Here is a 22976-nt window from a genome sequence, read left to right on the forward strand (position 1 = left end):
GACACAGAAACAGTTCGACACAAGGTGACAAAGTGTAGCGTGTGGAAGAAGAGGCTGACGGGTCGCACTTGTTGCTGGGCTGCTGGGACTGCGCCAGCGGAGCGGGGTGAGGGAGAAGCGGCCGGTTCGCCGCAGAGGCCCACCTTCACCTTTTAATGGCTCCCCGACAGCTGCCGGCAATGTTCTCCGTATAGTAGCAGCGCCTCTAGTGTCGACTTTCAGTTAGTATTCACGGTTCCTTTAGTTCCTCCTGCAGCTCTCGCGACAGCTCGTATTTATGCAAAAAATAACCTCCTCAGTTTTGCGCAATGAATCGCACAGGCGTCTATTCAGATTACAACTAGCATCTTATACTAAATTAATTGTGTCATGCTAGATGTACAATCTCTACAGAATCTTCCTCTTGAAAAACGTTTCAACATACAATATCCCATTTCTCTACTCAATTTTTTTTTCTTTTTTTTCCATCGGTTTTCTGACTGGTTCGAGCGGCCGCCACAAATTCTTCTCTGGAGCCAACCTCTTCATCTCAGCGTGTCCTTTGCCCTTACACTCAGCATCCTCAATCATTTGTGGATATATTCCATCTGGCGGCTCTTGACAACAGCCTCCCACTGCAAAAGATTGAGACGAGCTAAGTGAAGAATGCGATACACATGTTTAGTTTACTACCCGATCCAACAGTTACTTCGTACGAAAATATGCAATATTAACCCACTTCATTTTTTCTAATGTTAATTAGACGTCATTGTATTAATTAAAACCATAAGCGATGTCACTATTAATCATTTATGTGAATGATTTATTTGTTTCACACATAAACATGGTAGTATTTCTGGCAATCTTCGTAATTTCCAACAGAAGCTAGAACATTACATGAATCTATACAATATGAAGTTCAGACGCTAATGTCAGTAATATAACTGAAAAAGATATTTTGTATGTAATTAATATGGTAAACAATAATTTACATATTAATATAATTTTTATAAAACTGAAACTAAAATGATTTATGTTTCCTATTTCCGTGTAGAAAAAAATGTTTACTGTTTATTAAGTTCGCCATGTTGCATCACAATACCTTTCTAATTCTTTTTTGTAATAGTAGTAACAGTACTGACCTTTTTTTGAATTGGCAGACGCGTCTAGATCAGTCCATGAGTCACGAAATCACGGTTTGACATGAGTAAAACAAGACCAATGCAGTACACGATGATGATTGTACGCATCTATAAAAAATTGTATTAGTTTTGTGAATGGAGAAGTGTTGTGGATCATTAAATGGAGCATATCAGTTTTGCTTGCTCGTTTTTATTCCGGAGTACCATAAATGTTAAACTGCCATACCCAGAACTTGGATAATGCAGCGAGTAGATGCAAGTAATTACTGTCATGAGATAGCACATATAAGATAAGTAAGTTATTAAATGGTGTTTCATTCTCCTGCCATACTATACTCAATTCGTGGCATGCTTCGTGATTTCGTTGATGCAAACACAATGCCGACAAGTATTTATTTGAATTATTGGCAGTGGAATGTTACAAGCTCTTTATTTGTTACTTCGCTAGGGTATTGTAGAATATCAGAGGTCGGCGAGCGGGTGCTGAAGCCAATACGCTATTTGCCCTAAGGCTTGGATTTCTGCTGTCGCTGGACTGGAACGAAACGCGACGATGTAGGAACCAAGCAAAACGAAAGGAGCTGAAGTGATATTTAACGTAATTTACTAGCCCCTCCAGTCAGTACTTTTGTAGTCCTAAGTGTCGGTTGGTACGATCCGCTACGTAAAAAAAAGAATTCGGGATGCGATATCTGTAGTGCTCTTAGCTCGTCGTGCCTATAGACTAGTAAACTCTGTGTATACAGGGTGGTCCATTGATCGTGACCGAGCCAAGTATCTCACGAAATAAGCGTCAAACGAAAAAGCTACAAAGAACGAAACTTGTCTAGCTTGAAGGGGGAAACCAGATGGCGCTTATGTTGGCCCGCTAGATGGCGCTGCCATAGGTCAAACGGATATCAACTGCGTTTTTTTAAACAGGAACCCCCATTTTTCATTACATATTCGTGTAGTACGTAAAGAAATATGAATGTTTCAGTTGGACCACTTTTTTCGCTTTGTGATAGATGGCGCTGTAATAGTCACAAACATATCGCTCACAATTTTAGACGAACAGTTGGTAACAGATAGGTTTTTTAAATTAAAATACAGAATGTAGGTACGTTCGAACGTTCTGTTTCGGTTGTTCCATTGTGATACATGACCTTTGTGAACTTATCATTTCTGAGAACGCATGCTGTTACAGCGAGATTGCCTGTAAAAACCACATCAATGCATTAATGCTCAAAATGATGTCCGTCAACCTCAATGCATTTGGCAATACGTGTAACGACATTCCTCGCAAAAGCGAGTATTTCGCGTTCCGTAATGTTCGCACATGCATCGACAATGCGCTGACAACAAAAAGAAATCCGGGACGTCAGATCCGGTGAACGTGCGGGCCATGGTGCTTCGACGACCAATCCACCGGTCATGAAATATGCTATTGAATTCCGCTTCAACCGCACGCGAGCTATGTGCCGGACATCCATCATGTTGGAAGTACATCGCCATTCCGTCATGCAGTGAAACATCTTGTAGTAACATCGGTAGAACATTACGTAGGAAATCAGCATACATTGCACCATTTAGATTGCCATCGATAAAATGGCGGCCAATTATCCTTCCTCCCATAATGCCACACCATACATTAACCCACCAAGGTCGGTGATGTTCCACTTGTTGCAACCATCGTGGATTTTCCGTTGCCCAATAGTACATATTATGCCGGTTTACGTTAACGCTGTTGGTGAATGACGCTTCGTCGCTAAATAGAACGCGTGCAAAAAATCTGTCATCGTCCCGTAATTTCTCTTGTGTCCAGTGGCAGAACTGTACACGACGTTCAAAGTCGTTACCATGCAATTCCTGGTGCATAGAAATATGGTACCGGTGCAATCGATGTTGATGTAGCATTCTCAACACTGACGTTTTTGAGATTCCCGATTGTCGCGCAATTTGTATGCTACTGCTCGCACGTTGGGCATTTTTATCACAATAGCCGTACATCAACACGATATCGACCTATTCCGCAGTTGGCAAGCGGTCCATTTTAACGCGGGTAATGTATCACGAAGCAAATACCGTCCGCACTGGCGGAATGTTACGTGATACCACATACTTATACGTTTGTGACTATTACAGCGCCATCTATCACAAAGCGAAAAAAGTGGTCCAACTAAAACATTCATATTTCTTTACTTACTACACGAATATGTAATGAAAAATGGGGGTTTCTATTTTTAAAAACGTTTGGCCTATGGCAGCGCCATCTAGTGGGCCAGCCATAGCGCCATCTGGTTTCTCCCTTCAAACTAGACGAGTTTCGTTCTTTGTAGTTTTTTCGTTTAACGCTTATTTTGTGAGATATTTGACCCGGTCACTATCAATGGACCACCCTGTATAAGTTCAACCGTTTTATGCACAAGTTTATGATATGGCACTAATCATTACCTACATTACTCATGCGTCTGGTGTGAGACCACTGCAGATACTTCTCCCTTTTGTGTTAAGTAGTTTTTGTGATTTGAGCTCTGTTGAAACTCTGAGCAGCGAAAGTCATAAAGTTCTTTGCTGTCACCGTGGTAAACATTTAAGACATGTACAATCGGATTGACTGTACCTGCCACCCGTGTCGATAAAGACCAATTTACAGTACGTGCTATAATCAGTGAGATATAGATTTTGTTTATGTTCAAGTTTTTCACAAAGTTCATACAATATAGATTTTCTTAGTACAGTGATACATTTAATTTGTTCTGTGCAATATTTTTCATTAGTATAGTTTATTTACCACACATACTTTAGTAATTCTTCACTTTCATTCAACCTACTTGCAAAATTTGCTAACTGTGTAGAAAACATTGCTGAAAGATAATATTTGGGGGAAAGGGACGGGGGAGGATTCACAACTTTCGGATGGGCGCAGGATCATCTTGGTATGGCTCTGATTATACCACTGTAAGAATTTTGTCACTATCTGGTAGAGCTGTACCAGACCTAAATGGTGGGCGAAACGTATGTAGCTATAATAATAATAATCCTCACACCAGTCAGCATGTGAAAGTGTCCTAATGCGATACACGGTTCGAAAAATCCTTAAAGAGGAGTTGTAATTTCGCTCGTGGAAGTGGCATTAAAGCCAGGAAGTGCAGATGATTGCGACTGTCGCATGGAGTATCATGAGGGATCATGCTAGACGGGATAAGAAACTGCCCCCAGTTGTTTTCAAACACAATCTGGATCGAGCTGTGTTTCACATGGGAGGTTTGTGAACCTCATAATTTCCATTTATGAACGAAAGATTTTCTACATGCCTCCGTTGAGAAACTACATCACCCCTAGGTAATGGTTCAAACGGCTTTAAGCACTATGGGTCTTAACATCTGAGGTCATTAGTCCCCTAGACTTAGAACTACACTCCTGGAAATTGAAATAAGAACACCGTGAATTCATTGTCCCAGGAAGGGGAAACTTTATTGACACATTCCTGGGGCCAGATACATCACATGATCACACTGACAGAACCACAGGCACATAGACACAGGCAACAGAGCATGCACAATGTCGGCACTAGTACAGTGTATATCCACCTTTCGCAGCAATGCAGGCTGCTATTCTCCCATGGAGACGATCGTAGAGATGCTGGATGTAGTCCTGTGGAACGGCTTGCCATGCCATTTCCACCTGGCGCCTCAGTTGGACCAGCGTTCGTGCTGGACGTGCAGACCGCGTGAGACGACGCTTCATCCAGTCCCAAACATGCTCAATGGGGGACAGATCCGGAGATCTTGCTGGCCAGGGTAGTTGACTTACACCTTCTAGAGCACGTTGGGTGGCACGGGATACATGCGGACGTGCATTGTCCTGTTGGAACAGCAAGTTCCCTTGCCGGTCTAGGAATGGTAGAACTATGGGTTCGATGACGGTTTGGATGTACTGTGCACTATTCAGTGTCCCCTCGACGATCACCAGTGGTGTACGGCCAGTGTAGGAGATCGCTCCCCACACCATGATGCCGGGTGTTGGCCCTGTGTGCCTCGGTCGTATGCAGTCCTGATTGTGGCGCTCACCTGCACGGCGCCAAACACGCATACGACCATCATTGGCACCAAGGCAGAAGCGACTCTCATCGCTGAAGACGACACGTCTCCATTCGTCCCTCCATTCACGCCTGTCGCGACACCACTGGAGGCGGGCTGCACGATGTTGGGGCGTGAGCGGAAGACGGCCTAACGGTGTGCGGGACCGTAGCCCAGCTTCATGGAGACGGTTGCGAATGGTCCACGCCGATACCCCAGGAGCAACAGTGTCCCTAATTTGCTGGGAAGTGGCGGTGCGGTCCCCTACGGCACTGCGTAGGATCCTACGGTCTTGGCGTGCATCCGTGCGTCGCTGCGGTCCGGTCCCAGGTCGACGGGCACGTGCACCTTCCGCCGACCACTGGCGACAACATCGATGTACTGTGGAGACCTCACGTCCCACGTGTTGAGCAATTCGGCGGTACGTCCACCCGGCCTCCCGCATGCCCACTATACGCCCTCGCTCAAAGTCCGTCAACTGCACATACGGTTCACGTCCACGCTGTCGCGGCATGCTACCAGTGTTAAAGACTGCGATGGAGCTCCGTATGCCACGGCAAACTGGCTGACATTGACGGCGGCGGTGCACAAATGCTGCGCAGCTAGCGCCATTCGACGGCCAACACCGCGGTTCCTGGTGTGTCCGCTGTGCCGTGCGTGTGATCATTGCTTGTACAGCCCTCTCGCAGTGTCCGGAGCAAGTATGGTGGGTCTGACACACCGGTGTCAATGTGTTCTTTTTTCCATTTCCAGGAGTGTAATTAAACCTAACTAACCTAAGAACATCACACACATCCATGCCCGAGGCAGGATTGGAATCTACGACCGTAGCAGCAGCGCCCTAGGTAATGGTGTGGTCCATTGTAACATCAAAACAACTTATTGGTCCGTTCCTTCTTCGCAATACAGTGAGCTCAGACCAGGGGACCGGCTGATGTGGCCGTGCAGTTCTAGGCACTACAGTCTGGAACCGGGCGACCGCTACGGTCGCAGGTTCGAATCCTGCCTCGGGCATGGATGTCCTTAGGTTGATGTTGATGAGTCCCATACTTCTTTACAGAGCGTAGGGGAGCGACGCGGGAGACCCGCGCCGCCTTACTAGGCAAGGTCCTAATGGAGGTGGTTTGCCATTGCCTTTGACATCCGGCCGTAATGGGGATGAATGATAATGATGAATACGACACAACAATGGCCAGTCATCTCGAGGCAGGAAAAATCCCTCACCCCACTGGGAAACGAACCCGGGACCCTGTGCTCGGGAAGCGAGAACGCTACCGCGAGACCACAAGCTAGGTTAGTTACGTTTAATTAGTTCTAAGTTCTAGCCGACTGATGACCTCAGAAGTTAAGTCGCATAGTGCTCACAGCCATTTGAACCATTCAGACCAGGGCCTAGCCGTGTTGGAAGATCAAGTTTGGCCAATTGTGTCCACGTACGACAAAATCTACAACCTCATATTTATGCTAGTTGATGCCGTGCCACAGATTGCAACAAGTGTAAGCAAATGGCTGGTTGCGTCACCACAGTCCTCAGACTGCTCAGTGCGTGGCCCTGATCTACACTGTGTGCATTCTTATTGTAGGTCTAGACAAAGGAGTATGCTAGATGATTTCGAAGTTCGTACCCTGCATGTTGTCACTAATGTACTACAAGCGTTCTTGCTGAAATCGACTAAGGAGATTGGCAAACGATTGAAGAAACTGGTGAAAAATCCTTGCGCCTATGTGGAAACCAGTACGTAGCAGTCTGCTGATAATAGTAAAACTTGTTTGGGTAAAATAGACCAGTTATGTAGGTAAACAGGTACTTGCTGTAGTTGTAGAGCCTCGCATGCCAGTCGGTGCCCGTCGCGTTCTCAGCCCCGCGTGTGTGTTCCTTGTTGCCCGCAGGTTGGTGGCGGCGCCGGGGCAGAGCCCGCAGCCCACGACGGCGGCGCCGCCGGACCGCGAGCGCCAGCAGGACGCGTGCCGCGGCTTCGACTTCCTGGCGGGGCCGCAGCGGGACATCTGCAGCAGCCGGCGCGGCGTCATGCCCGTGAGTAGCGCCATCTGTGGGGCTTCTGGCCGGAGGCTTACAAGTTTAGTAACGCGCCGCCAACGTGCTATTACACGCATGGGTTGCCTACATGCAGGGGCACGGGTCGCGGCGAGGACAACAGCGGGATGCTTTGTCACAATTCCCAGAACCCACAGACCTTCGTCAAAACACACACACACATACACACACACACACACACACACACATACACACACACACACGCGCGCGGACACACACCCACCCACACACACACACACACACACACACACACACACACACACACACACAATTGCTCTCCCAACATATTTCGTCGCTTCCTAATCTGAGTTTTCATCTCCGTTCAGTGATGATCGAAAGTGCATAGTTGTCCACCTTGCTGGTTCAAACAGACATCATACTACAGTAGTAGATAAAATGTCGATATATCGTTAATACACCAATAAAATATCCATATGTGCCAGTCCTTTTGCACTACAGATTTGTCGATGTATCGATATAGAAATGGCAATATCGAGTACCGACATTTTTATATTTTTTTCGCAATTTTGATAAATTTTTGAAGTTGTTATTTTGAAAATGTAGTAGAATATAATTTTACTTTCACTGTGTGAAGGAGTCTTACTGCTTGTTGAGCTTTCATCATGTCCCGTCTTTCTCTTCGACTGTGTGAAGCAAGTGTAGATGGCACAAAGAACAAGTCCGATTGCACTGGGGATTGGCGGTGTGATTGCAATAACATGATACCAGTGTGAAGAAATAACATTAGCATCTGCCAAACACTTCATGACTACCATAATTATCACACAAACTTGATGGTACGACAATATATTAGCTGCACTTCCATTATACAATATTAAGCACAGAACTTGGTTGCATCGCTAACTGCTGACAGTCTTGGTCGGTGGTCTGAACCTTTTGCCACTCATATACAGAAGTACCTACACTTTCTGGCCGAGCGGTTCTAGGCGCTTCAGTCTGGAACCACGCGACCGCTACGGTCGTAGGTTCGAATCCTGCCTCGGGCATGGACGTGTGTGATGTCCTTAGGTTATTTAGGTTTAAGTAGTTCTAAGTTCTACGGGACTGATGACCTCCGATGTTAAGTCCCATAGTGCTAAGAGCCATTTGAACCTACACGGTCTACTGCACATATCTTGCGACTTGATCCACTGGCACTGACACATGTTTTCTCCGGATGTGTGCTTCTTCAAAGTCAAACTCAGTGACCTGTAAAGCTCTTCGGTCAGATCTTTAAGGCTTATCAGGCATTTTAATGCTGTATAATCTTTTATGACCTTGAAACGCCTAACACATAGGTAGCAATGGAAACATATACCATAAACCAGGCTGAGCATGTCCTTCTCTGCAGCAGAATTTTTTCCGCCTTATATACCTGCCTAGGAGCATGTGGTATTGGGAGTTCTGCCTCATCTGTTTCCCGGCTTAATGTGCTCTCTGAAGCATGGTTGTTGGTATCGCCATGAAAGTATGAGCTGCTTTTGGTAATCTCGGAAATTGAGGACAGGACAAGAGGTCAATTTTTTTTTTTGGTCATCAGTCTACTGACTGGTTTGATGCGGCCCGCCACGAATTCCTTTCCTCTGCTTCTTCATCTCAGAGTAGCACTTGCAACCTACGTCCTCAATTATTTGCTTGACGTATTCCAATCTCTGTCTTCCTCTACAGTTTTTGCCCTCTACAGCTCCCTCTAGTACCATGGAAGTCATTCCCTCATGTCTTAGGAGATGTCCTATCATCCTGTCCCTTCTCCTTATCAGTGTTTTCCACATATTCCTTTCCTCTCCGATTCTGCGTAGAACCTCCTCATTCCTTACCTTATCAGTCCACCTAATTTTCAACATTCGTGTATAGCACCACATCTCAAATGCTTCGATTCTCTTCTGTTCCGGTTTTCCCACAGTCCATGTTTCACTACCATACAATGCTGTACTCCACACGTACATCCTCAGAAATTTCTTCCTCAAATTAAGGCCGGTATTTGATATTAGTAGACTTCTCTTGGCCAGAAATGCCTTTTTTGCCATAGCGAGTCTGCTTTTGATGTCCTCCTTGCTCCGTCCGTCATTGGTTATTTTACTGCCTAGGTAGCAGAATTCCTTAACTTCATTGACTTCGTGACCATCAACCCTGATGTTAAGTTTCTCGCTGTTCTCATTCCTACTACTTCTCATTACCTTCGTCTTTCTCCGATTTACTCTCAAACCATACTGTGTTCTGTTCATTCCGTTCAGCAGATCATTTAATTCTTCTTCACTTTCACTCAGGATAGCAATGTCATCAGCGAATCGTATCATTGATATCCTTTCACCTTGTATTTTAATTCCACTCCTGAACCTTTCTTTTATTTCCATCATTGCTTTCTCGATGTACAGATTGAAGAGTAGGGGCGAAAGGCTACAGCTTTGTCTTACACCCTTCTTCATACGAGCACTTCGTTCTTGATCGTCCACTCTTCTTATTCCCTCTTGGTTGTTGTACGTATTGTATATGACCCGTCTCTCCCTGTAGCTTACCCCTACTTTTTTCAGAATCTCGAACAGCTTGCACCATTTTATATTGTCGAACGCTTTTTCCAGGTCGACAAATCCTATGAAAGTGTCTTGACTTTTCTTTAGTCTTGCTTCCATTATTAGCCGTAACGTCAGAATTGCCTCTCTCGTCCCTTTACTTTTCCTAAAGCCAAACTGATCGTCACCTAGCGCATTCTCAATTTTCTTTTCCATTCTTCTGTATATTATTCTTGTAAGCAGCTTCGATGCATGAGCTGTTAAACTGATTGTTCGATAATTCTCGCACTTGTCAGCTCTTGCCGTCTTCGGAATTGTGTGGATGATGCTTTTCCGAAAGTCAGATGGTATATCCCCAGACTCATATATTCTACACACCAACGTGAATAGTCGTTTTGTTGCCACTTCCCCCAATGATTTTAGAAATTCTGATGGAATGTTATCTATCCCTTCTGCATTATTTGACCGTAAGTCCTCCAAAGCTCTTTTAAATTCCGATTCTAATACTGGATCCCCTATCTCTTCTAAATCGACTCCTGTTTCTTCTTCTATCACATCAGACAAATCTTTACCCTCATAGAGGCTTTCAATGTATTCTTTCCACCTATCTGCTCTCTCCTCTGCATTTAACAGTGGAATTCCCGTTGCACTCTTAATGTTACCACCGTTGCTTTTAATGTCACCAAAGGTTGTTTTGACTTTCCTGTATGCTGAGTCTGTCCTTCCGACAATCATATCTTTTTCGATGTCTTCACATTTTTCCTGCAGCCACTTCGTCTTAGCTTCCCTGCACTTCCTATTTATTTCATTCCTCAGCGACTTGTATTTCTGTATTCCTGATTTTCCCGAAACACGTTTGTACTTCCTCCTTTGATCAATCAACTGAAGTATTTCTTCTGTTACCCATGGTTTCTTCGCAGCTACCTTCTTAGTACCTATGTTTTCCTTCCCAACTTCTGTGATGGCCCTTTTCAGAGATGTCCATTCCTCTTCAACTGTACTGCCTACTGCGCTATTCCTTATTGCTGTATCTATAGCGTTAGAGAACTTCAAACGTATCTCGTCATTCCTTAGTACTTCCGTATCCCACTTCTTTGCGTATTGATTCTTCCTGACTAATGTCTTGAACTTCAGCCTACTCTTCATCACTACTATATTGTGATCTGAGTCTATATCTGCTCCTGGGTACGCCTTACAATCCAGTATCTGATTTCGGAATCTCTGTCTGACCATGATGTAATCTAATTGAAATCTTCCCGTATCTCCCGGCCTTTTCTAAGTATACCTCCTCCTCTTGTGATTCTTGAACAGGGTATTCGCTATTCCTACCTGAAACTTGTTACAGAACTCAATTAGTCTTTCTCCTCTTTCATTCCTTGTCCCAAGCCCATATTCTCCTGTAACCTTTTCTTCTACTCCTTCCCCTACAACTGCATTCCAGTCGCCCATGACTATTAGATTTTCGTCCCCCTTTACATACTGCATTGCCCTTTCAATATCCTCATACACTTTCTCTATCTGTTCATCTTCAGCTTGCGACATCGGCATGTATACCTGAACTATCGTTGTCGGTGTTGGTCTGCTGTCGATTCTGATTAGAACAACTCGGTCACTGAACTGTTCACAGTAACACACCCTCTGCCCTACCTTCCTATTCATAACGAATCCTACACCTGTTATACCATTTTCTGCTGCTGTTGATATTACCCGATACTCATCTGACCAGAAATCCTTGTCTTCCTTCCACTTCACTTCACTGACCCCTACTATATCTAGATTGAGCCTTTGCATTTCCATTTTCACATTTTCTAGTTTCCCTACCACGTTTAAGCTTCTGACATTCCACGCCCCGACTCGTAGAACGTTATGCTTTCGTTGATTATTCAATCTTTTTCTCATGGTATCCTCCCCCTTGGCAGTCCCCTCCCGGAGACCCGAATGGGGGACTATTCCGGAATCTTTGGAGAGATCATCATGACACTTCTTCAATTACAGGCCACATGTCCTGTGGATACACGTTACGTGTCTTTAATGCAGTGGTTTCCATTGCCTTCTGTATCCTCATGTCGTTGATCATTGCTGATTCTTCCGCCTTTAGGGGCAATTTCCCACCCCTAGGACAAGAGTGCCCTGAACCTCTATCCGCTCCTCCGCCCTCTTTGACAAGGCCGTTGGCAGAATGAGGCTGACTTCTTATGCCGGAAGTCTTCGGCCGCCAATGCTGATTATTTATCAAAATTTAGGTAGTAGCGGGGATCGAACCCGGGACCGAAGACGTTTTGATTATGAATCAAAAGACGCTACCTCTAGACCACGGGTCCTTTAAATGATCAGAGATATGCTCGCAATTTGAAATCAACTGAAACTTTATTCTCTTGTCTAACACATGAGTAAGACGCCTTGTTACCTTTGTCAAATTTTGCACAAACTTTATATAATATTTAGCCGAACCAAAAAATGACTGAAGCTCTTTTTGAGTAGCAGGAGTGGCGATTTCTCACATTGTTAATACAAGCTGTATGTCCGCTCCGACACTGTCCTGGTTGACATGTCCCAAATAGCGCACTACTTTTAATAGATAATGACGCCATTATAAACTAAATGTTAGTTGTCCTGCTTGCTCTTTAGTCATAAAGACTTCTACAAATATATCACATGCTCTTGGATGTTTTTAGAAAATACTATGATATCGTCTAAGTACACCATCCGCTGTTTGGTATCATGTCTTACGATACCTGGTCCAGTCGGTGTTGGAATGTAATCAATGCATTGTTCTATCGAAATGGCATTCGTCGTGTCAGGTTATCCAAGGTTTTGGCAGTGTTTGATGTAGAGTACGAACCTGTGATTATACACTGATTAAAATATTGATAGTCACGACAGAACCTATAAGCCTTACTGCCATTAAAGCTCTTTGTTGGTACAACTACTACCAGCATTTCCCAGGGACTGGTCCTTAAATTATCCTGTCATGGAGTTACAGGTTTAGAAATTCCTCCATCGTCGATTATAGGTGATGTGGAACCTGGTATGGCTTCCTATACTGCCAACGGTTCGTTCCCAGTGGTAATCCTATGTTACGTTATTGATGTAGCTGGCAGTGGTCTAGCAGGATTAAATAACTCTGTTCTTTTCGTGAAAATGCAACACTTTTCCTCACAACATGACTAAATCAGCTGACTGACCCAGTTTCAAAGACTTTACACTGTTCAGTTCTTCTTTCTCTACCACTTCCAGATTGGCTGTCAGTGTATGACATCATAGCTCCACTACCGTTGGTCCAAAATTACCTACACTGGTGGGCATAACCCAGCTACCAGCAACTACTTGCACGTATGACAAACCAAGGCATATAAAGCACTATGCTATGTCCAGTTCTTCATTTTCTGCCAAAGGTTCAACTATACATAACACATTAATTGATAGATCTACTCCTACATCCACACAGACTAGATGCCTTGCGCCTTGGTACTTTATCCCATGAGTTGGATATTACGTTTAGTAGGCTTCCACAATGTCTGGCATGTATCTTGTGGCATTACCGTTTCCAAGTGTTCCACTGTAGCTTTTGCCAACCCGAGAAAGTACTTCCGCACTTGCCCGGAAGTCTTCCTTTTCCACTCAGAAGTTCATCCATGCTAAACTGAGAAAACTACCGCCTCCACCTACACCACTGAATATACGATGAAGTGCGTTCAACTTCTTCGCACCAAATACACCTTTACTTGAAACAGATACATGTTACCCTGTATCCAATAAAAATATATGTTCGTCCTCCAACAAACACGGTTAAGTCTGCCGCTGATTCAGCTTTTCTTTTAATACCAGAGTGTTAGCTGTATCCTGCATCCATATTGTGCCTTTGGGAACCAGTGCGGACATTACCATTCAAAATCTCCAAATGTCTTAACACATACGGCACTTAGGTCCCCTATAATTCCGCTTAATGTGACCAGGTTGAGAAGAACGCTAACATACGATTTCGGCACTAAAGACCATCTTCTTTTCCCATGTCTTGGTCACTGCATCCATCTGTGCTAACACTGTCACAGCCGTTACGGTTTCGTTTAAGGCTTTTGGGAATTGTAGTCATGTTGTTGTTGTTGTTGTTGTTGTTGTTGTTGTGGTCTTCAGTCCTGAGACTGGTTTGATGCAGCTCTCCATGCTACCCTATCCTGTGCAAGCTCCTTCATCTCCCAGTACTTACTGCAACCTACATCCTTCTGAATCTGCTTAGAGTATTCATCTCTTGTTCTCCCGCTACGATTTTTACCCTTCACACTGCCCTCCAATGCTAAATTTGTGATCCCTTGATGCCTCAGAACATGTCCTACCAACCGGTCCCTCCTTCTTGTCAAGTTATGCCACAAACTCCTCTTCTCCCCAATTCTATTCAGTACCTCCTCATTAGTTATGTGATCTACCCATCTAATCTTCAGCATCATATCTCGCATGAAATTTCAGCTGGAAAACCCCACAAAAATGCGTCTAGCGCCCTTTTGTTTTGCTTCTTGCGGAATGGCCCTGTTAGCATTGTCGTCATCCGTTAACTCGTAACTGATTTTCAGTTTTCTAATTCGATAAAAAAAGCAATCCGCACACTCTCTGTCTTTGTACTATGTCATTGAGATGCTCACGATAAAAACTGCCTAAAAAGATTGAACATTAAGCAACTTCTCACGGCACTCAACATATGCCCTAACCCTGTAAACTTTAATCGATCCATACTTACGAGGGAACCTCCACATCGCACCCCCCTCAGATTTAGTTATAAGTTGCACAGTGGATAGGCCTTGAAAAACTGAACACAGATCAATCGAGAACACAGGAAGAAGTTGTGTGGAACTATGCAAAAAATAAGCAAAATATACAAACTGAGTAGTCCATGCGCAAGATAGGCAACATCAAGGAAAGGGTGAGCTCAGGACCGCCGTGGTCCCGTGGTTAGCGTGAGCAGCTGCGGAACGAGAGGTCCTTGGTTCAAGTTTTCCTTCAAGTGAAAAGTTTACTTTCTTTATTTTCGCAAAGTTATGATCTGTCCGTTCATTCATTGACGTCTCTGTTCACTGTAATAAGTTTATGTTTTGTCAGTGTTTTGCGACCGCACCGCAAAACTGTGCGATTAGTAGACGAAAGGACGTGCCTCTCCAATGCGAACCGAAAACATTTTATCGCAAGGTCATAGGTCAACCGATTCCTCCACAGGAAAACACGTCTTATATATTCTGTACGACACTGGTGACGGCATGTGCGTCACATGCAGGAATATGTTGTCGACCCACCTAACTTGTACACATCGCGAATGGGTAAAAAGATTCTTCTACCTTGCCCGATTTAGGTTTTCTTGTGGATGTGATAATCACTCCCAAAAAAGTGATGAAAACTCAAGAGTTCGTCACATAATCTGCAACAAATGAATGCAACAGTTTAGGTGTAGCGTCCCCATACTACGGCGCAGTTACCTCGCATCGGACGGACGGACAGATAATAATTGTCTGAAAATAAAAAATTAAACTTTTCACTCGAGGTAAGACTTGAACAAAGGACCTCTCGTTCCGCAGCTGCTCACGCTAGCCACGGGACCACGGCACTCCTGATCTCATACTGTCCTTGAAGTTTCCTATCTTGTGCATGGACTGCTCAGTTTGTTTATTTTGCTTATTTTTTCATAGTTCCACACAACTTCTTCCTGTTTTCTCGATTGATCTGTGTTCAGTTTTTCAAGGACTATCCACTGTGCCAACTTATAACTAAATTTGAGGGGGGTTGGATGGGGAGGTTCTCTTGTTAGTAACCATTCCTCATTCCATCCCTCAGTTTTACAGCTGTTAGTAAATGATCTATAAATGGAAAAATATCTTCCCCTGGCCTCCTTACTGATAAGAAATTACTGTTACGCAGGTGTAGAGACACGTTAGGAGACCACTGTTCCCTTCTCTTCTTCCCTGCCAGACTATAAAGCTCCTTAAATAATTATAAGTTATTAGCTTGCCTTTGAGCAACCTAATCCAACATGTCACGTTGAATTGCTTCCTGAGCTAAAACCTATTCACCTGATGCCATTTTGATTACTATTATTACTACCATAAGTTCCTCCTCCATAGCTGAGTGTTCAGTGCAGCAGAACATCATGTGAGGGGCCAGGGTTCGATTCCTGGCCTGGCCAGAAAGTTTCTCTGATCGGGGACTGGGTATTGTGTTGTCTTAAACAACATTTCATCTTCATCGACACGCAAGTCGCCGAAGAGGCGTTAACTAAAAAAGACTTGCACCAGGCGACCGGTCTACCTGGTGGGACGCCCTAGCCGCAGGCACACTACCAAAAGAACAAAGTAAGAATATTACTGAGTTCAAAGGAAGAAGAAGTAAATAATCATACACGAACACACAGTCCCTTACGTCGACACTAAAGTGTTTTTCTTCTGTTGCTGCAGACATAGAACTACCATTTCAACCTGCAAAAAATGGTTCAAATGGCTCTAAGCACTATGGGACTTTACGTCTGAGGTCATCAGTCCCCTAGACTTAAAACTACTTAAACCTAACTAACCTAAGGACATCACACACATCCATGCCCGAGGCAGGATTCGAACCTGCGACTGTAAGAATTCACCTTTAGACAGTGTATCTTTGTAATTGTTTACTTTAAATTCTGATTGCAGTGTTATCTTTTCACGCCCTTACGGCGAGTATGCACTATACGATTAATGTGTGCGGCGAAAATGATGTTGTTCCTGGTTGCAGGCAGTCGGCGTGGGCATGAAGACTGCTCTGGAGGAGTGCCAGTTCCAGTTTCGCATGAGCAGGTGGAACTGCTCTACCGTGCCCGGCAGCGGCACGCTTTTCGGCAACGTCATGACCATCAGTAAGTCTTACAATTACCGTACATGTAGACTTTGTGATAATGATGCTGCAGACCTCGCACCCATTCTGTATCCACCACTGAACAGGGAGAGTAGCTCTAAATTTGTTCTGCAACTATGCTCCGTTCACCACCATCGCACCATAATTACATGCTCACCTTCAAAGTGTGCTGTATACAAACTAATTTGATTTCTTGAAAAAGTAATGTATTGTACTGTAGCTTCACACCTTTGTAAAAATAAAGTTTTAACAAAATGTCAGTTTGGTTTGCAGAAAGGTTTTGCAACGGAAAACGCTATATATACTTTCACTAATGAAATATTAAATGCTCTGAGTAACCGGAACTCACCCGTTGGGATTTTTTGTGATCTCTCAAAGGCTTTTGATTATGTAAATGATGGAATACTTCTAGATAAGCTCAAGTACTGTGTTATGAATGAGACAGCGCTCAATTGATTTAAATCATACCTAACTGGAAGAGTGCAGAAAGTTGAAATAAGCAGTTCACATAATATGCAAAAAACTGGTGATTTCTCAAACTGGGGAACAATCAAGAATGGGGTGCCGCAAGGTTCGGTCTTGGGTCCTCTGCTGTTCTTAATATATACACTCCTGGAAATGGAAAAAAGAACACATTGACACCGGTGTGTCAGACCCACCATACTTGCTCCGGACACTGCGAGAGGGCTGTACAAGCAATCACACGCACGGCACAGCGGACACACCAGGAACCGCGGTGTTGGCCGTCGAATGGCGCTAGCTGCGCAGCATTTGTGCACCGCCGCCGTCAGTGTCAGCCAGTTTGCCGTGGCATACGGAGCTCCATTGCAGTCTTTAACACTGGTAGCATGCCGCGACAGCGTGGACGTGAACCGTATGTGCAGTTGACGGACTTTGAGCGAGGGCGTATAGTGGGCATGCGGGAGGCCGGGTGGACGTACCGCCGAATTGCTCAACACGCGGGGCGTGAGGTCTCCACAGTACATCGATGTTGTCGCCAGTGGTCGGCGGAAGGTGCACGTGCCCGTCGACCTGGGACCGGACCGCAGCGACGCACGGATGCACGCCAAGACCGTAGGATCCTACGCAGTGCCGTAGGGGACCGCACCACCACTTCCCAGCAAATTAGGGACACTGTTGCTCCTGGGGTATCGGCGAGGACCATTCGCAACCGTCTCCATGAAGCTGGGCTACGGTCCCGCACACCGTTAGGCCGTCTTCCGCTCACGCCCCAACATCGTGCAGCCCGCCTTCAGTGGTGTCGCGACAGGCGTGAATGGAGGGACGAATGGAGACGTGTCGTCTTCAGCGATGAGAGTCGCTTCTGCCTTGGTGCCAATGATGGTCGTATGCGTGTTTGGCGCCGTGCAGGTGAGCGCCACAATCAGGACTGCATACGACCGAGGCACACAGGCCCAACACCCGGCATCATGGTGTGGGGAGCGATCTCCTACACTGGCCGTACACCACTGGTGATCGTCGAGGGGACACTGAATAGTGCACGGTACATCCAAACCGTCATCGAACCCATCGTTCTACCATTCCTAGACCGGCAAGGGAACTTGCTGTTCCAACAGGACAATGCACGTCCGCATGTATCCCGTGCCACCCAACGTGCTCTAGAAGGTGTAAGTCAACTACCCTGGCCAGCAAGATCTCCGGATCTGTCCCCCATTGAGCATGTTTGGGACTGGATGAAGCGTCGTCTCACGCGGTCTGCACGTCCAGCACGAACGCTGGTCCAACTGAGGCGCCAGGTGGAAATGGCATGGCAAGCCGTTCCACAGGACTACATCCAGCATCTCTACGATCGTCTCCATGGGAGAATAGCAGCCTGCATTGCTGCGAAAGGTGGATATACACTGTACTAGTGCCGACATTGTGCATGCTCTGTTGCCTGTGTCTATGTGCCTGTGGTTCTGTCAGTGTGATCATGTGATGTATCTGACCCCAGGAATGTGTCAATAAAGTTTCCCCTTCCTGGGACAATGAATTCACGGTGTTCTTATTTCAATTTCCAGGAGTGTATTAATGACTTGCCATTCTTTATTCACGAAGATGTAAAGCTGGTACTTTTTGCCGATGATACAAGTATAGCTATCACACCCAACAGACAAGAATTAACTGATGAAATTGTAAACGATGTTTTTCAGTAAATCCGTAAGTGCTTCTCTGCCAATGGGCTCTCATTAAACTTTGACAAAACACAGTAGATACAGTTCCACACAGTAAATGGAACGACACCATTAATAAATATAGACTTCGATCAGGAATCGGTAGCTAAGGTAGATCATACAAAATTTCTAGGTGTATGCATTGATGAGGGGTTGAGCTGGAAAAAACACACTGAAGATCTGCTGAAACGTTTGAGTTCACCTACTTATGCTATGAGGGTCATTGCAAATTTTGGCGATATACATCTGAGTAAATTAGCTTACCACGCCTATTTTCATTCTCTGCTTTCGTATGGCATCATATTCTGGGGTAACTTATCATTGAGTAAAAGAGTGTTCATTGCACAAAAGTTTGTAATCGGAATAATTGCTGGAGCTCATCCGAGATCATCCTGCAGACACTTATTTAAAGAGCTAGGGATCTTCACTGTAGCCTCACTATATATATATATATATATATATATATATATATATATATATATATATATATATATATATATATGAATTTTTTATTAACAATCCGAACGAATTCAAGAGTAATAGCAGTGTACATGGCTACAACACTAGGAGAAAGGATGATGTTCACTACTCAACGTTAAATCTAACTTTGTCTCAGAAGGGGGTAAATTATGCTGCCACCAAAGTCTTTGGTCACTTACCTAATAGCATCAAAAGTCTGACAGGTAGGCATATAGCATTTAAAAGGAAATTAAAAGAATTTCTGAATGGCAACTCCTTCTACTCATTAGGTGAATTTTTGGATATGGTAAGTGGGTAATATCCGCATCCCGCACCAAAAAAAAAAAAAAAAAAATTGTCATGTAAATATTAAGTGTCATGTAATATTTTGTGTAATGTAATATCTTGTATGGACATCTTCTATTAACATGACATGTTCCACATCAGTACTAACAAGGGAACCTCCCCAACGCACCCCCCTCAGATTCAGTTATAAGTTGGCACAGTGGATAGGCCTTGAAAAACTGAACACACATCAATCGAGAAAACAGGAAGAAGTTGTGTGGAACTATGAGAAAATGAGCAAAATATATAAACTGAGTACTCCATGCGGAAGATCAAGGATAATATAACCTCCCGAGCGTCGTGGTCCCGTGCTTACTGTGAACAGCTGCGGAACGAGAGGTCCTTGGTTCAAGTCTTCCCCCCAGGAAAAAGTTTAATTTTTATTTTCAGTTTATGTGACAAACTATTATGTTTTCATCAGTTTTTTGGGAGTGATTATCACATCCACAAGAAAACCTAAATCGGGCAAGGTAGAAGAATCTTTTTACCCATTCGCCAAGTGTACAAGTTAGGTGGGTCGACAACAAATTCCTGTCATGTGACGCACATGCCGTCACCAGTGTCGTATAGAATATATCAGACGTGTTTTTCTGTGGAGGACTCGGTTGATCTATGACCTTGCGATCAAATGTTTTCGGTTCCCATTGGAGAGGCACGTCCTTTCGTCTACTAATCGCACGGTTTCGCGGTGCGGTCGCAAAACACAGACACTAAACTTATTACAATGAACAGTGACGTCAGTGAACGAACGGAAAGATCATAACTTCGCGAAAATAAAGAAAGTAAAATTTTCACTCGAGGGAAGACTTGAACCAAGGACCTCTCGCTCCGTAGCTGGTCACGCTAACCACGGGACGACGGCGACAATGCACTTACACTGTCCTTGATGTTGCACATGGAGTACTCAGTTTGTATATTTTGCTTATTTTTTCATAGTTCAACATAACTTCTTCCTGTTTTCTCGATTGATCTGTGTTCAGTTTTTCAAGGCCTATCCACTGTGCCAACGTATAACTAAATCTGTGGGGGATGCGATGGGGAGGTTCCCTTGTAAGTGTCGTATTCATGATCTATGGAAAAAGTACTTAAAAAAATTCTACTCCCACTGGGCTGCTTGATTAGAGACTAGTCAATAAATAAATTGTGTTATAAAACACCTTCTTAACTGACACGTGTACAGGTTGGACAAAATAAAACTGTCGCAGAAAACGTTCGAATCACCTTGAACATGCACCCCAACTTACATTGTCCTTACTGGGGAAAACGGTCTAAGTTGGGTCGCCTCTCTTAAAGTGCATGAATTATTTTTGGGGCCTGTTTTATTTTGCCCAACCTGTATTCCTTTTTAAAGTTCTGTCTATTCACCTTCAGGTCTCCTGTCATGGAGTTACAGTCTGCAGACCTTTTTAGCATTCTGTGAAAGAACAAAGTTGTTCAGATGATCATATGTGACAAGTTAAAAACTCATCAAGATTCAAACCCTCATCCCCAACTTTCACGGGGAGTGCGCTACCATCCGATCTCACCTCCCAAAGATTCTCATAGTGTGAGGTCGCCACAAGTTTCTCTCCTTTCACATACAGTCATAGCAGCACGCACTCTTCATTGTCATTGTTATCGTTGACTTCCCTAGTGAGAGTGATGCTAGTCTATCCTGTGCGATTCTTTTCATCTCTGCTTAACTACAGCAACGTACATCCATTTGAATCTCTATTCAAACCGTGATCTCCCTCTACAATTTTAACCCCTCCACATTACCCTCCATTACCGAATTCACAATTGCACGGTGCCTCAGGACGTGTCCTCCCAACCGAGCTTTTCAGTCAGCCACGTTGTGCCACAAAATTTCATTTCTCCCAATTCGTTTCACTACTTGTTTATTAATTATCCGATCTACCTATCTAATCATCAGCATTCGCCTGTAGCGCCACATTTCAAAACCTTCTGTTCATTCCTTGTCTCTGCTGTTTGCTGTTCACGTTGCACTGATGCTGGTCCTCGCTACACCGGAGTATATTTAAAATACACTGTCGTCGCTACTTAATATGACGGAAGTCGGTCATCAGAACGAATGCTTTGGCGATTACCATCTCTGTGTCAACGCAGACGGCACCTAACTGTCTCCATTTGCACTGGAGGAGTGGGACGTATGAGGAGCTTACTAATGTTTGCAACAGCAAAGCAGAACCCAAAATTTCTGTTGTGGTTGGCAGGAGAGCCAACACCGTGTTACTAGAGGAGGCCGAAAGGCACGCGTTTTAGCTCACGCAGGCTGGCGTGAGGTCTGGAACAGGACAAGGAAATTAGAATTTAGAAAAAACGGACGTAGCTGGTGGAATACTTAACTTTAATCCATTAATGATGAACGTCGGTCTTGACGGTACATGATTCACAATATCGATAGTAACTGATAATGGCGCCTTGCTAGGTCGTAGCAAATGACGTAGCTGAAGGCTATGCTAACTATCGTCTCGGCAAATGAGAACGTAAGTAGGCAGTGAACCATCGCTAGCAAAGTCGGCTATACCACTGGGGCGAGTGCTAGGAATTCTCTCTAGACCTGCCGTGTGGCGGCGCTCGGTCTGCAATCACTGATAGTAGCGAAACGCGGGTCCGACGTATACTAACGGATCGCGGTCGATTTAAAGGCTACCACCTAGCAAGTGTGGTGTCTGGTGGTGACACCACAATTTCTATACAAAAAAAAAGCCTAATGTGTTCTCGTCCCAGCAGAGAGGTAGCACGTAGAGCTTAAGTCCGCTGCTCTTGCTGTAAGACTGTGGTGGAACTACTAATATAAAAAACAGAAAACTGATCACAGAAATTGAGCGGTAAAAAAACGTGTGCCTACGAGAGTCATACGTTTTATTGCGAATCATCCTAATTATTGACAAATATTAATCCTTGCTCATTGTTAAACATGGTAGAAAATATATAAATGTTTCACAATAAAATTACGTTTCCTAAGCACAGTTTTAGTCTGCCGCGCTCACAGAGATGCTATCTTGGTCGCACAGCATTTCGTAGTATTAGGAGCTAACTTTCCAGCTAAAGGCTATACTGTGTGGTGCGGTAACTAAAAGCTGTATTGTTCGGCCCTTCTGCTAAGAGCTGAACTGTCTGCTGCTAAGAGTTGAACTGTCTGGCATCAATCGCTTTGCTAGGCGGTCAGTCGGTACGAAACCGATGGCGCTCGAAGTTCTTGGGCTCTTTCTCATTACTCAAATATTCCTCAAAAACTGACACTAAAACAAAGTTTAGACTCTGTTGTGATAGCTTAGTATTAAGAGGTTCTCCCCTATTATTATAAACAGTGATAATTGTACTTTAGCTATAATTAATAAATAATGCACTGGTCCAAGGCTAATCCTTCCATCTTCTATCAC

General features: G+C 44.3%; 1 protein-coding gene across 1 annotated transcript in view; it reads left to right on the top strand.

The window, feature by feature from the left end:
• The window catches only part of LOC124616596 (protein Wnt-1-like), a 99265-nt gene that overhangs the window by 20464 nt on the left and 55825 nt on the right, over positions 1-22976 (top strand). Inside the window, exons 2-3 of the mRNA XM_047144917.1 lie at positions 7073-7217; positions 16493-16613. Coding sequence (XP_047000873.1) covers positions 7073-7217; positions 16493-16613 — 266 coding nt within the window. The remainder of the gene's footprint in view (positions 1-7072; positions 7218-16492; positions 16614-22976) is intronic.

Source organism: Schistocerca americana, chromosome 5 (genome assembly GCF_021461395.2).
Source record: "Schistocerca americana isolate TAMUIC-IGC-003095 chromosome 5, iqSchAmer2.1, whole genome shotgun sequence".
In the NCBI taxonomy this organism is placed as follows: Eukaryota; Metazoa; Arthropoda; class Insecta; order Orthoptera; family Acrididae; genus Schistocerca; species Schistocerca americana.